The following is a 14,208-nucleotide window of genomic DNA, read 5'->3' on the forward strand; positions in this document are numbered from 1 at the left end:
CCTACTGTCCGCCCCGGTGCCCGGACCCCCCGCCCCGAGCCCTGCTGTCCCCCCCGGTGCCCGGACCTCCCCCTGTGCCACCGCCGCGCGGGGGCGGTGCCGTCGGGGCGGGCGGTGCCGCACAATGGCGGCCGGGGCGGGGCCGGGCCGGGGCCTGGGGTGCGGGGCCGCTGCAGCGCCGTGAGCGGGGCTGGGGGCGCGGGGGCCCGGGTGTGGGGTGGCTGTGGCGCGGGGGGCAGGCGGCGTGTCCCCGTGGGGCGGGGGATGCTGGGGGACCCCAGCCCGGGGGTGTCCAGGACACGGCGGGGGGCGGGATCAGCGGGATCCGTGGGGCGGGGGTTGCCGGGGGTGCTGGGGGGCTGGCAGGGGTGCCGTGGGGCAGGCGGGGGGGTGCCGTGGGGCGGGTAGGGGTTGTCGTGGGGCAGAGGGGTGGTGGGGGTGCCGGGGGACGGGCAGGGGCTTTACCCGGAACCCACTGCTTTGGGGCGGGGGGGCTGCGCACCCCGGCGATGGGGTGCGGGGCAGGGCTGTGGGTCGCAGAGATGTGTGGGTCTGGCTTTGGGCACCCAGGGCCCATGGGCATGGACCGGAGCAGGGGACCCCCACCCGTGGCCCCCAGGGCACGTGGGGCCGAGGGCTGCGGGCACCTCTGTGGGGCAAGCGGGCCCGGTGTGTGGGGCAGCGTGGGCCGTGATCGTGCGGGGCCGGGGGCTGTGGGGCGCCGTGGGGCTGCCCCACTGACTGCCCACGCCCACAGGCTGAGCGCCGTGGGGCCGCGGGGACGCCGCCATGGCCAAGCGGGAGGCCAGCGCCAGCCCGGTGGTGCGGCAGATTGACAAACAGTTCCTGGTGTGCAGCATCTGCCTCGACCGCTACCGCAACCCCAAGGTGCTGCCGTGCCTGCACACCTTCTGCGAGAGGTGAGACCCTGCCATGCCTCCCGCCACACCCCACCGCGACCTGCTGTGCCCCTGCCCCACGCACCCCACCGCATCCCCTTTGTGCCCTTGGGCCACGCTGCATCCCCGCTGTCTCCCTGGTGTGTCCTGTGCCCTGCTGCATCCCTGCTGCGTCCCCTCCGCAACCCTGGGCCTTGCTGTGTTCTCACCCTGTCCCCGCTGCACCCCTGCTCTGCCCTGCTGTGTCCCTGGGACCCCTGTGTCCTGACCGCGCCCTGCTGCACCCCTGGGCCCCCCTGCACACCCCCCGCAATCCCCCCATGCCCCCAGCCCTGCTGTGTCCTGCTAGGCCTTGCTGCATCCCCCAGCTTGCGTCCCTCTGCTGCACTCTGGGCCCTGTTGTGCCCCCCCACTGCGTCCCACTGCATCCCCCAGCAGCCCCTCACGCAGCTTCTGCAGGAGGAGGGCTGGAGTCCCCGCATGCAGTGTGAACTGCACCCCTGCTGCACCCCGTTGCACCCCGACTGCATCCCCGCTGCACCCATGTGGCACTGCACTGCATCCCCACGGCATCCCTGCTGCACCTTGTTGCACCCCCATGCATCCCTGCTGCCTCCCAGCTGTACAGCACTGCATCCCTCCAGCATCCCCCAAACCCGCAGCGGGTGCGGAGGTGCCCTCCTCAGCCCGCCCTCCCCACATGTCCCCCAACACCTGCCATGGGGCAGCCAGAGCCCCCTTCTACCCCCCGGCCTCCACAGCTGGTGGTGAGCCAGGACCCATGGCAGCCCTGTGCCCCCCTGCCCCTCCCAGTGAGAGCTGGGGCCAAGTCCCCCTGCACCCCCAGGGGTGGGGAGCCGGGGGCCCCCCCCACTCCATGGCTGCTTTCCGCCTGACACGGCCGCCCATGTGGGGGCCAGGACCCCGCTGCCCCTGCGCCCCCCACTTCTCCGCAAGGGCTGTGCAGCCTCCCCCTGAGCCTCGCATGGCCACCCACCCACTGGGCTGCGGCAGCCGGGGCTGATCTGGTGCTGGGTTCTGGGGGGGGCGGGGGGCTGCATGGCGGTGCTGGGGGGGCGGGGGGCTGCTGGGGGCACAGCTGGGCTGGGGGTTGCGGCTCTGGTCATCAGCGGTGGGCTCTGTACTGATGTCTGCTCTCTCTGTGCCCCCCAGAGACCCTCCCGCAGCCTCCCTCGTCCCCAGATCTGCCCCAGCCCCATCCCCAGCCTGGTCCACCTGGCCTGTCCCCTCCTGTCCGTCCGTCTGTCCACCCCTCCAGGCCCTGGCGGCGGCTGCTCATGGCACCGCAGCACAGCTCTCCTGTCCATCTGTCCTGCCGTCTGCCTGCCCCTCCGGCCCCCACACTCACTCTTGCGTCCCGGTGTGCTGCAGTGTAGCCCTCCTGTCTGTCTGTCTGTCCTGCTGTCTGCCCTGCCAGCCCTGTCCCTCTGCTCCTGCCTTGTGTGCCACAGTGCAGCCCTCCTGTCCGTCCATCCGTCCCGTCTGCCTCCCCCTGCAGCCCTGTCCCTGTGCTCCTTCCCCACGCACCCTGGTCCCTCCTGTCCGTCCATCCGTCCCGTCTGCCTCCCCCTGCAGCCCTGTCCCTGTGCTCCAGTGCAGCCCTCCTGTCTGTTTGCCTGTCTGTCCTGCTGCCTGTCTGCCCCTCTGGCCCTGTCCCTTTGCTCCTGCCCCATGCACCCTGGTCCCTCCTGTCCGTCCGTCTGTCCCTCTGCCCCCTGTCCCCGCCGCGTGCGGGTCCTGACCCTCTGGTTGTCCCCGTTCGCCCCAGGTGTCTCCAGAACTATATCCCGCCCCAGAGCCTGACCCTGTCCTGCCCCGTGTGCCGCCAGACCTCCATCCTGCCCGAGCGCGGCGTCGCCGCCCTGCAGAACAACTTCTTCATCACCAACCTGATGGAGGTGCTGCAGCGGGACCCTGAGAGCTGCGGCCCCCACCCCGGCCACGGCCTGGACCCCGTCAGCGCCGTCACTGGCCAGCCCCTCTCCTGCCCCAACCACGAGGGCAAGGTGGGTCATCTGGAGGGGCTGTGGGGGTCTGGGGAGGGGCTGTGTGGGTCTGGGAGGGCTGTGGGGTCCGGGTGCCAGGGGGGCCATCACGGGCAGCCCTGAGTGCCCATGCGCAGGTGATGGAGTTCTACTGCGAGCCCTGCGAGACGGCCATGTGCCGCGAGTGCACAGAGGGGGAGCACCGGGAGCACGTCACCGTGCCGCTGCGTGATGTGGTGGAGCAGCACAAGGCGGCCCTGCAGCAGCAGCTGGATGCCGTCAGGAGCAGGTACGGGGATGGGGGGGGCAGGGCTCTGGCAGGGTCTCCCCCAGTGGAGCCAGACGCACGCCCAGCGCCGTCTCCTCCACAGGCTCCCGCAGCTGGCGGCGGCCATCGGGCTGGTGTCGGAGATCAGCCAGCAGCTGGTGGAGCGCAAGAACGAGGCAGTGTCGGAGATTGGCAGCACCTTCGAGGAGCTGGAGACGGCGCTGCGGCAGCGCAAGGGGCTGCTGGTGCGGGACCTGGAGGCCACCTGTGGGGCCAAGCAGAAGGTAACGCCGCCATGCCCCACAACATCGTGCCCCACACTGTCATGCCTCCGTGCCACGGTGCCAGTGTCCCTCCCCTGTGCCTGCCTGGCTCGCCTGGAGAAGGGTGAACATGCCTTGGCCATGCCAGCAGCTCCGCCAGCCCTACTGGCACAGGTGGCTGGGCTCTGGGCAGCCCTTGCTCTGGGCAGCCGGGCTCCAGGTGCAGAGCTGCCGGGGCTGGCCGGAGCTGCGGCCGGGATCTGGGTGCCAGCGAGGGTCCCGGCCCGGCGGTGAGGGTGACGTGCCCTGTCGTGGCAGGTGCTGCAGGCGCAGCTGGACGCCCTGCGCCAGGGCCAGGAGAGCATCCTCAGCAGCTGCGCCTTCACCGAGCAGGCGCTGCACCACGGCACCGCCACTGAGGTGCTGCTGGTGAAGAAACAGATGAGCGAGCGGCTGAGCGAGCTGGCCAGCCAGGAGTTCCCCGAGCACCCCCACGAGAACGCCCAGCTTGACTACGTGGTGGAGACGGAGGGTGTCCGCAAGTCCATCCTCAACCTGGGCGTGCTGATCACCACCAGTGCCACAGCCCACAAGACGGTGGCCACGGGCGAGGGGCTGCGGCACGCCGTGGTGGGGCAGGCCTCCTCGCTCAGCGTCACCACCAAGGACAAGGACGGGGAGCTGGTGCGCAGCGGCAGCGCCAGCCTGCGCTTCCAGGTGACGGCGCCGGACGGCGGCACAGCCGAGGCGGAGGTGCAGGACAACAAGAATGGCACCTACGAGCTGCTCTACACCCCCCGTGCCGAGGGCGACTTCCTCCTCTCTATCCTGCTCTACGGGCAGCCCATCCGTGGCAGCCCCTTCCGTGTCCGTGCCGTCAAGGCCTCCGACGTGCCCCCCTCTCCCGACGACGTCAAGCGCCGTGTCAAGTCACCCAGCAGTGGGCACATCCGGCAGAAGGCTGTCCGGCGCCCCTCCAGCATGTATAGCAGCGGCAAGAAGAAGGAGAACCCCATCGAGGATGAGCTCATCTTCCGCGTGGGTGAGCGGTGGGGGCTCCCTGAGGTGGCAGGGGCTCCCTGGGGCTCCCCCGGGCAGGTGGGCCCCCCCTGACTGCCGCCTCCCCGCCGCAGGAAGCCGTGGCCGGGAGAAGGGGGAGTTCACCAACCTCCAGGGCATCTCCACCTCCAGCAGTGGCCGCATTGTGGTGGCTGACAGCAATAACCAGTGTGTGCAGGTAGGACCGTGGCCCCAGCCCCTGCCCCAGCCCAGCCCCCCACCCAGCTGACCCCCCCATTGCCCCCCGCAGGTGTTTTCCAACGAGGGGCAGTTCCGGCTGCGGTTCGGGGTGCGGGGCCGCTCCCCTGGCCAGCTCCAGCGCCCGACTGGTGTCACCGTGGACATGAATGGGGACATCATCATCGCAGACTACGACAACCGCTGGGTCAGCATCTTCTCCCCTGAGGGAAAGTTCAAGGTGAGGGGGCAGCGGCCAGGCGGGGGGGCCGCGGCTCCGCACCCGGCCATGACACCCCTGCCCGGCCGCAGACCAAGATCGGGGCTGGGCGGCTGATGGGCCCCAAGGGCGTCGCTGTGGACCGCAACGGCCACATCATCGTGGTGGACAACAAGGCCTGCTGCGTCTTCATCTTCCAGTCCAACGGCAAACTCGTCACCAAGTTCGGGAGCCGCGGCACGGCTGAGCGGCAGTTTGCAGGTACACTCGATGGTAATACACCGACTGGCAAGTCCCCTCTTCCTTACTGCATGCCTTTGGCTTCCCGCTGCACCGGGGCCGGGCCGGGCTGGTGAGTACCGCACACCTCGCTGAGGGCGGCTGGCACCCAGCTGGCACTGGGGCACCTGGGGCTGGGGTCTGGGATCTGCTTCTAGTTCTGGGCTTGGGTTTTGGTTCTGGTTCTGGGCTCTGGTCTTAGGCTCTGGTTCTGGGCTCAGGTTTTGGTTCTGAGCTCTGGTTCTGGGTTCGGGCTCGGGGCTCTTGGTTGTTGTTATGGACTCTGGTTCTGGCAGTGGGCTCTGTCCCTGTGGGTCGGGCCTCTGGGGTCTTGGTGCTGGTCCTGCTGTGGGGCTGGGCACCCCCTCCAGCCATGGGGGGCCGGGCACTGCCTGCGCTAACCCCCTCGTGCTGGCCTCACCAGCTGCTCGTGCAGCACTAACCACACTAACCGGGCACGGGGGCTGGGCTGCCCCCTCCCCAGCGTGGGACCGAGGGGCGTCCCCCTGTCCCCGCAGCACTGGTGCTGTGCCAGGCTGGGACCCCCCATCCCTGGGCTGAGCCCCCTCCCCTCCCCAGGGCCCCACTTCGTGGCGGTCAACAACAAGAACGAGATCGTGGTGACCGACTTCCACAACCACTCGGTGAAGGTGAGTGCCGTGCGGCAGGCGCTGGGTGGTCGTCGGCGTCCCCGGCTCCATGCCGTCCCCACACCCTCTGGGGCTGGTGCCGGTGCTGTGTGCTGGGGTGACCCACAGTGATCCGCTGTCCCCAGGTGTACAACGCAGACGGCGAGTTCCTCTTCAAGTTCGGGTCTCATGGGGAGGGGAACGGGCAGTTCAACGCCCCCACGGGGGTGGCCGTCGATGCCAACGGCAACATCATCGTGGCCGACTGGGGTAACAGCCGCATCCAGGTACCAGCACTGGCAAAACGCTGCCCCGGGGGGCGCAGCCCTGCAGCCCACAGAGCCCCCCGTGTGGCCCTGGCCCCAGGGGTGCTGGGCCAGCTCCATCCCCTCCCCATCCCGTCCCTGTCCCCATCCCCGTCCCACTGCAGGGAGCGAGTCCCGCCAGCAGCCCCGGCGCAGGCCAGGGGTGGCAGCCGGGGACCAGGGTTTGTAGCCCAAGTGCTGAACCACAGGGCAAGGCAGGGGGGGCTCAGCAGAGTGGGGACAAGGTCCTGGCAGGCCGGGTCCCTCCATGGCGGTGGGGTCCTTCCATGGCGGTGGGGTGCCTGGGCAGCAGTGGCAGCAGCAATGTTGGGGACAGCATGTCTCTGCCTGTCCCCGCAGGTCTTCGACAGCTCGGGCTCCTTCCTCTCCTACATCAACACGGCCGCTGACCCCCTGTATGGGCCGCAGGGCCTGGCCCTGACCTCCGACGGACACGTGGTGGTGGCCGACTCTGGCAACCATTGCTTCAAGGCCTATCGCTACCTGCAGTAGCTGCCACGGGGCTGGGGCTGGGGCTGGGGATGCTGCCACGCCAGGACAGGGCCTGCGGGCCCCCCGGGACAGCACCTGCAGCAGGGCATCCCGAGCAACAGCTGCCCCACAGCCATCGCTGCCCCACAGCCATTGCAGCCCCACAGCTGTCGCTGCCCCCCAAGCACCGCCCCGGCCTTCATGTGCACTTTATCCTGGGGGGCGGCCGGGCCCAGAGCAGGGGTGAGGACGGGTCTGGCTGGGGCGGGGGCTGATGGGGATCTGTGGTCATGCCCTTCCTCCTGCACCATGGCAGGGCTGGCAGCCCCAGTGCCCCTGCGGCTGGGGGTCCTGACGGTGCGTGGGGGCGATGGGAGCGTGTGGGGCATGGGGAGGCGCCGGGCAGGGCTGGGGGGCTGCGTGTGCTGCTGGGGGCTGTGGGGCAGCCATGGGGTGGTCGGTCCCGGAGCCCACTGCCCCACAGCGGCCCTGCTCCCCCAGCACTGTGGCCCCCTCCCCTGGCTCGAGCCCCAGCCGTGGGGCGACCGCGCGTGCCTGCCTGCCCCACGGTGGGGCTGTGTGGGGCTGCTGCCGCACGCTGACAAACTGTATGTACAAAATAAAGTATTCTGGAATTACCCTGCCTCCCAGCACTGCCAGCCCCACGGCGGGGGGTGGGGGGAGCAGAGGCAGTTCCCACCCCATGGATCCGTGTCACAGCCATGGCACCACCTTTGCTGGGGTTCCCTGGGTCAAAGCCTCACAGGATGCGGTGGTGGGACTGCTGTCCTGGGGGCTGGGGGTGATGGGCAGGGGCCCAGCACCGGGGGAGGGGGGGGCTGAGTGGGGCTGGGTGCCTGGATGTGCTTCTGGAGACACCTAGGCTGTGGTGGGCCCCCTAGGCCATGGTGGGACCCCCAGGCCATCATGGTGGGACCCCCAGGCCACAGTTGGACCCCCCAGGCCATGGTGGGACCCACAAGCCATGGTGGGACCCCCAGGCCATGGTGGGATCCCCAGGCAGCGGCAGAGGCGGGCAGTGCCGGGCAGAGCGGGGCCGGGCACCGTGCCCGGAGCTCCCCGGCACTGCTGGGCACCCGCCCGGCACAGCCTCCGGCCGGCCCTGACCCCGGCGTGGGGACGGGGTCGGAATCCTCTCTACTGGGAGCAGGGACTGGGTCGGACCGGTCCGTACTGGGAGCAGGCAGTGGGTAGGACTGGCCCGTACTGGCCCCGGGAGGGGGTGGGCTCTGTGTGCAACCTGGCCACGGGGCTCTGCACCCCCAGGAGGTGCAACCCACGGGGGTTTCGCCCGCACGCAGGGGCCTATGGGGCAGGTAACGGCGGGGGTGCGCCCCACAAGTGGGTGCGCCCCTACCCCGGCCGTGCCCCCCCCGGCCGTCCCCGCCCGCACGGCTGGTGCCAAAGCAAACAGGCGCCGCGGGGCCAAGGCCCTTCCCAGCACGGGGAGGGGGGGCTGCTGGGAAGGGGCTGGGGCGGTGCCAGCCCCTGCCCGCTGCACCCCAGCACCCTGCTGGGGGACCCCTCCCCAGCCCGCCGTGTCAGGGGCTGAGCCCCACGGGGGGGCTGAACCCCCTCCCCAGCGCTGCTACACCGGGGCCGGAGCCCCACGGGGGTCCGAACCCCCTCCTCAGACCCGCCCTGTCAGGGGCTGAACCCCACGGAGGGGCTGAAACCCCTCTCAGTCCCACCGTGTCAGGGGCTGAGCCCCGCTGGTGTTAGACCCTCATCTCTGTTCCTGTTCCATGAGACCCGAACCACCAGCCCCAGCCCTCCCGTGTTGGGGTCTGAACCCCCTGTCCCCAGCCTCACTGGGTTGGGGGTCTGAACCCTGCCCCCATCCCTGTCCCTGACACTTTCGGGGTCTGACCCCCTGTCCCCAGCCCCGCCTCGTTGAGGCTGAGGCCCTACCATCCCCCGCAGTGGGGTGTAAGCCCGTCCCCAGGCTATGGGTCCCTGTGCTGACCCCGCCGGGTTGGGGTTGATGATGGGGAGGGGCCTGCCCACGCCATGCACTGCCCTGCGGCCCCCCCGGCCCGACAAAGGTTGCGTGGGGCGGGCCGGGTTGAGCAATGGGGCAGGGCAGTTGTGCAACGGCCCCTCCTGCCCCATATAGGGTCGGGGGTGGCAGAAGCCCCATGCACACCATGGGGGTCGTCACAGCTGCTCTCTGCCTGGCCTGGGCCCTGGCCCTGGGGTGTGCCCACCCACTGTGAGTGGGGCTGCAGCGGGCGGGGGGCACGTGGGGCGCTGGGGAGGGGTGGGGGGCAGGGGGCTGGGGGGGGCATGTGGAGCAGCTGGGGGTGTGGAGCGGCAGGTGGACTGGGGCAGGGGCCTGCAGAGGGCTGTATGGGGCGGGGGGGTATGTGGGGTGGGTTTGTGGTGGGGTATGTGGCAGCCTGCGTGCTGATGTGGGGTGTGTACATGGCTGTTTGGGGGGGCTGCACTGTGAGCCCCCGGTGCTGCCTGTTCCCAGGACCCACAAAAAACCGGAGGCAGCTGGAGGAGGACACCCCCATGGGGCTGAGCCCCCCAGCAATGACACTGGTGAGAGCCTGTGGGATGGGGGGGAGGAGGGCAGAGTAACGTGTGGGGCACAAGGTGCTTGTGGGGCACGGCAGGCACCGTGGGGCAGTGGGTGGGATGCAGGGGGTCTGTCTTGGGGGTCCGTGCCATCCTGACCCCCCCACCAGACCTGGCCCAGCTCTGCACAGACGAGGCCAGCTTCGATGCCGTCACACTCAGCGAGAATGGCACCATGCTCTTCTTCAGAGGTGGGGCTGGGGGGCACAGGGCCGGGGGGGCAGGGAGAGACATGGGGCTGGGGGGTCACAGGGCTGGGGGCATGGGGATGGGGGTGCACAGGGCATTGGAGGAAAATTGGGTCTGGGGAAAATGGTGGGACATGGTGTCTGGCATGGGGGTGGGGGGAAGTGGGATATGGGGGGCAGGGGAATGGAATTTGTGGTGCTGGGGTAACTGGGGAAGAACATGGGTCACTGGAGGGGGGAGTGTCCGTGGGAAATGGGGGACGATGAGCTTGGCACTGGGAGGTTGGGGAGGGGGTAATGGGATGTGGGGGATGGATGGGGTCTGGCGGAAATGGGGAGGGGTTGGAGGGGGGAAAGATGGGGTCCATGGGGGCAGATCGAAATGGGGGACCTGGGAGGGGAAATGGGGATCTGGATAAACATGGGGTGGAGATGGGGCCCTGGGGGACAACAAGGAGTGGGGGGGCAGGGGGGCTGTGGGGCAGTGCCGTGGGCCCCCCGCTGCCTGCCGTGGGGCTAGCTGCTGTACCTGCCCAGGTGAGGAGGTCTGGGAGAGCTCCCGGGGTGGGGGGCAGCTCCATGTCCGCCCCCTGGCCTCCTCCTGGCCCGAGTTGGGGGGTCCTGTGGACGCAGCACTGCACCTGCACCGCCGGCAGCACCCCGAGGAGCACCAGAGCCTCTACCTCTTCCAGGCATGGCCACTGTGGCAGGCAGCGGGCAGCAGGAGTGGGTCAGCGGGTGGGGGGCAGCAGGCGGTGGGTGTGGGTCAGCAGGCAGGGGGTGGGGGGCAGAGGGTGGGGGAAGTGGGCGGTGGGCAGCGGGCAGCGTGTGGGGGTCCCAGGCTGGGTGGTGTGGATGTGCCACCATGGGGGACCAGGTGGGCTGCTCAGGGGTGGGGGTCTCCCTCTCTGCCTGGACCCCCCTGAGTGAGTCCATGGGGCCGATCCGTGGGGGTGGTTCTCGGGCTGCCGGGAGGGAGGGCCTTGGGGGGGTCCTGGCCTGTGGGTCTGGGGTGGGGTCTTGTCCTGGTGGGACTCCCATCCTGGGGTCTCCCCCTGCGTCCAGCCTCAAGGGTGTCCCCAGGGTGGTGCCTGTGGGTCTCAGCCTGTGGGGCACCTCCAGGGCGAGCAGGTCTGGGCCTACGCTGGGGAGCAGCTGCGTCCTGGCTTCCCCCGGCGTGTGGAGGACGAGTTCCCGGGGGTCCCTGGTGGGGTGGATGCCGCTGTCGAGTGTCACCCCGAGGAGTGTGGGGGCGAGACCATCCTCTTCTTCAAGGGTGAGCAGGACTGGGGTTGGGGGACAGGAGAGTTATGGCCAGGCGGCTGCTGTGGGGTGCAGAGGGGCTGCTGCGGGGCAGGGCTGGGAGCTGTACCCAGGCAGTGCCGTGGGGTGGCAGACGTGGGTGCGCGGAGGTGCTGGCGTGGGGGCGAGGGGCTCAGGTGCTGGGAGCTGTGCCCGCTGTTCCAAGCCGTACCAACCATGCCGAGCCGTGCTGTGCCGAGCGGCGCCAAGGCATGCCAGTGGTGCTAAGCCGTGCCAGCGGTGCCATTGCCACACGCAGGGGACATGGTGTACTCCTTTGACCTGGCGCTGCGGGTGACGAAGTCGCGCACGTGGCTGGAGCTGGGCCCTTGCGATGCTGCCCTGCGCTGGCTGGAGCGGTACTACTGCCTGCAGGGGACCCGCTTCCAGCGCTTCGACCCCCTCACTGGCAAGGTGCCCGCCGGGTACCCCCGTGATCTCCGCGACTACTTCATACCCTGCCCAGGGCGAGGTGAGCACCCAGCCACAGCCCAGGGTTCCCACACGCACGAGGGGGACACACCCTGGGGACCCTCCCGGTGCCCCCCTCCCACGGGGCCTTGAGCCCGGGTCCCCACAGCGGCAGAGGGACCCTGGACCCCCACCCCCCATCCCGTGCCCCCTGCCCGCAGCGCCGCGGCCCTGGTGCCAGCGCTGCCGCTGCCGGCAGGGCACGGGTCGGGGAACACCTCGTGGGGGGACGCCGGTGACCGCTGCAGCGGGACGCCCTTCCAGGCCCTCCTCTCCGACGACACCGGACGCATCTACGCCTTCCGCGGTGAGGGGCGGCGGGGCGGGGGGGGGGGGGGGGGGGGCTGCGGGGCTGGGCGCGGCAGTGACGCCTCACCGTGGCAGTGCTGGGGGCGGTGGGGCTGTGGCGTGGAGGACGGTGGCCCCAGCCGCTCCGTGCGGCCGTAGAGCGTGGAGCCGGCTGGACTGTGGAGATGTGGTGTGGGGGCGGCGGTTGTGGCTGTGCCGTGGGGCAGGGCCGTGCGGCAGGGCCACTGACGCAGCCCGCAGGGGGTCTGTCCTTCCGCCTGGACTCGCGGCAGGACGGGCACCATGCCTGGCCCCTGGGCCAGACATGGCCGGGGCTGGAGGGAGAGGTGGACGCTGCCTTCGCCTGGGACGGACGCACCTACCTGATCCAGGTCTGACCGCGTGGCTGCCCCCTCCCGTGCCCATCCCTGTCCCCGTCCCCATCCCCGTGCCCTGCCCCCCGACTCCCATCCCCCGGGGGTCCTGCCCCGGGTTGCTGCACCCCCAGGCCTGTGCCCGAGACGGGGCAGCTCAGGCACCTCAAACCTTGCGCGGGGGCTGCTGGGGGACCGTCAACCCCCCGGACGGGGGCTCCTCGGGCATGTCAGCCCTGCCCCGGGGCAGCCCGGGGATGCAGATGCATAGCATGCTGCAGTGCCCCCAGCCCCCCTGGATCCACCCTCCCACCCCACAGAGCCCCCGGGCACCCCTAAAACCCAGCCCTGAGCCCAGCCCAGCCAGCTGGCAGCCCCCTGTCCCTGCCGGTCCCTGCCCCCGCCCACCACCCTGTACCTGCCTGCACCTTCTCCCTCTCCTGCCACCCCAAGCCTGTCCCTGCCGCAGCCCACACCCTCCGCTCTCCCCAGGGCTCCCAGGTCTCCATCTTCCTCTCGGAGCAGGGCCACCGGCAGGTGCAGGGCTACCCGCGGGCGCTGCAGGAGGAGCTGGGGGTCCCCAGCGCCGATGCCGCATTCACCTGCCCCGGCTCCGCACACCTCTACCTCATCACAGGTGGGCAGCCAGCACGCTGGGACCCTCCGGTGCTGGGGTCTCTGCCGGAGTGCGGGGCTGATGGGTGCTGTGCTGGCAGGGAACCGTGTTCGGCTGGTGGACCTGCTGCAGATGCCGCGGCAGGTGGGCGAGCCGGTGCCACTGCCCCACGACCACGTGGACGGTGCCATGTGCACCAAGGATGGCGTCTTCCTCTTCCATGGCCCCAGCTATCACCAGTACCCCAGTGTGGCCCAGCTGCTTGGGGCCCAACAGCCTGCGCCCCCCCAGAGCATCGCCACTCACTTCTTCCACTGCCCCCAGTGACCGGGGCTGGTGCTGCCACCTGGGCCCCCATGGCACCACTGGCACCAGGACTCTGCTGGCCCCAGCCTGCCTGCACCTGGGATGCAATAAAAGCCAGGAGAGCCCAAGATCCCCCCGCTCTATCTGAGGGTGCTGGGGGGGTGTGTGTGCAGTGCAGCTAGGTCGCAGTGGCCGTGGGGCAGCATGGTGCTGTTGCTGCCCCCGTGCCTGTCCCCATGCCCGTGCCACCCCAGCCGGTCACACAGGGACAGTGGGGCAGCACCCAGCAGGCGCAGGTGCCCAGGGCCTTGTGGGGGTGTCCTGGGAGGTGATACCAGGGGACATGCTACAGGGAGGCAGTCCATGGTTGTGCTGGGCTGAACTGGGCCAAACTGGGCTGTGCCATGCAGCACTGCCTGGTGCTGAGCGACCCCTTACTGTGCCAACTGAAACGTGTCATTCTGTAATGTGCCACAGTGTACCGTGCTGTGCCATGACCCACGGCACTGTGCCATGCCATGCCACGCCGTGCTGCACTGTGCCCATGCTGTTTCTTTGTGCCACATGGTGCCATGCCATGTTTTACCCACCATATGTCCTGCACCATAAAGGGCTGCACTGTACCGCTGCACCGTACCATACCGACCCACTCCACCTGTGCCGTGCCATGCCGTCCTGCCCGGCGCTGGCAAGGGCACCCCTGGAGCACTGGGTCCAGCACCAGGCTCCCCAGTACAGGGATGCATGGGGCCCAGCCCCACCAAGGCCATGAGGTTCTGCCGGGGCTGGAGCGTCCGAGGGCCAGGGGGCATCGGAGGGGGGGCCTGGCCTGGAAAGGAGCCAGCTGGGGGTCCCATCCTTGGGCATCAGCATCTGCGGGGTGGCAGGAGGGGAAGATGGGCTCTTCCCAGCAGTGCCCATGCTAGGGCTATGGGCACAGAGCGGCACACGGTGGGTCCCACTGAGCGCAGGAGACCCTCATTGCCATGGGGGTGACACAGGCACAGGCTGCCCAAGGTGGTGGCAGGGTCGCCGTCCCCAGGGGCTGGACATGGTCCTAGGCCACTGGCTCCAGGGGAGCAGGGCTGGACCAGAGGGACACTGGAGGTCCTACCAGCGTCACCAGTCTGTGACTGATGCTGCGGTTCCCTCCTAGCCCACCCTACTCCTGCAGTGCCCCCCGTGCCATGCTGTACCAGTGCTGTGTCCGCCTCATGCTGTGCTGTGCCCATGACCTGTGTCTGTCCCCCGCCACCCCGTGCCATGTGTGCTGTGCCATATCAGCTCCCTGTATGTCCCCCCACGCTGTGCCATACCCTGCTGTGCCATATCGGCGCCCCTTGTCGTCCCCCCCCCCGTGCTGTGCCATGCTGTGCCGTGCCAAGCTGTGCTGTACCAGATGGAATGGTACCATGCTGTGCCATATCAGTGTCCTGTGTCCCCTCCGGTGCTGTGCTGTGCT

The 14,208-nt window shown here is 69.9% G+C and overlaps 2 protein-coding genes across 7 annotated transcripts; both read left to right on the top strand.

Moving 5' to 3' along the window:
• The first annotated feature begins 80 nt into the window (after positions 1–80).
• TRIM3 (tripartite motif containing 3) lies at positions 81–7,235 on the top strand. 6 transcript variants are annotated; one of them, XM_075097399.1, is made up of 12 exons: positions 81–180; positions 758–920; positions 2,689–2,926; positions 3,043–3,194; positions 3,277–3,457; positions 3,755–4,478; positions 4,570–4,673; positions 4,746–4,913; positions 4,985–5,244; positions 5,751–5,821; positions 5,947–6,087; positions 6,466–7,235. In XM_075097399.1, the coding sequence occupies exons 2-11, from the start codon at positions 790–792 to the stop codon at positions 6,072–6,074; spliced, it is 2,157 nt and encodes a 718-aa protein (XP_074953500.1). In that variant the 5' UTR covers positions 81–180; positions 758–789; the 3' UTR covers positions 6,075–6,087; positions 6,466–7,235. The 6 variants fall into 6 exon arrangements, with proteins under 6 accessions (XP_074953500.1, XP_074953060.1, XP_074953331.1 ...); XM_075096959.1 differs by having other exon boundaries at positions 82–180; positions 4,985–5,165; XM_075097230.1 differs by having other exon boundaries at positions 82–180; positions 4,985–5,153.
• A 1,466-nt stretch (positions 7,236–8,701) lies between these two features.
• On the top strand, positions 8,702–12,874 carry HPX (hemopexin). Its single transcript, XM_075097542.1, has 10 exons — positions 8,702–8,830; positions 9,095–9,165; positions 9,312–9,392; positions 9,927–10,081; positions 10,512–10,665; positions 10,951–11,163; positions 11,362–11,469; positions 11,712–11,842; positions 12,317–12,461; positions 12,541–12,874. Exons 1-10 carry the CDS (start codon positions 8,757–8,759, stop codon positions 12,765–12,767), a joined length of 1,359 nt encoding a protein of 452 aa, XP_074953643.1. The 5' UTR covers positions 8,702–8,756; the 3' UTR covers positions 12,768–12,874.
• Positions 12,875–14,208: the final 1,334 nt, after the last annotated feature.

Source organism: Phalacrocorax aristotelis, chromosome 1 (genome assembly GCF_949628215.1).
Source record: "Phalacrocorax aristotelis chromosome 1, bGulAri2.1, whole genome shotgun sequence".
NCBI classification, from domain to species: domain Eukaryota; kingdom Metazoa; phylum Chordata; class Aves; order Suliformes; family Phalacrocoracidae; genus Phalacrocorax; species Phalacrocorax aristotelis.

Excerpts from the sequence above, each read along its gene's own strand:
- TRIM3 (XM_075096959.1), top strand. The coding sequence starts at position 790 with ATGGCCAAGCGGGAGGCCAGCGCCAGCCCGGTGGTGCGGCAGATTGAC. Across the intron at positions 3,458-3,754 it reads CCTGTGGGGCCAAGCAGAAG|GTGCTGCAGGCGCAGCTGGA; the intron begins GTAACGCCGCCA and ends CTGTCGTGGCAG. Across the intron at positions 4,674-4,745 it reads GCAATAACCAGTGTGTGCAG|GTGTTTTCCAACGAGGGGCA; the intron begins GTAGGACCGTGG and ends TGCCCCCCGCAG.
- HPX (XM_075097542.1), top strand. The coding sequence starts at position 8,757 with ATGCACACCATGGGGGTCGTCACAGCTGCTCTCTGCCTGGCCTGGGCC. Across the intron at positions 10,082-10,511 it reads AGAGCCTCTACCTCTTCCAG|GGCGAGCAGGTCTGGGCCTA; the intron begins GCATGGCCACTG and ends GGGCACCTCCAG. Across the intron at positions 11,843-12,316 it reads GACGCACCTACCTGATCCAG|GGCTCCCAGGTCTCCATCTT; the intron begins GTCTGACCGCGT and ends CGCTCTCCCCAG.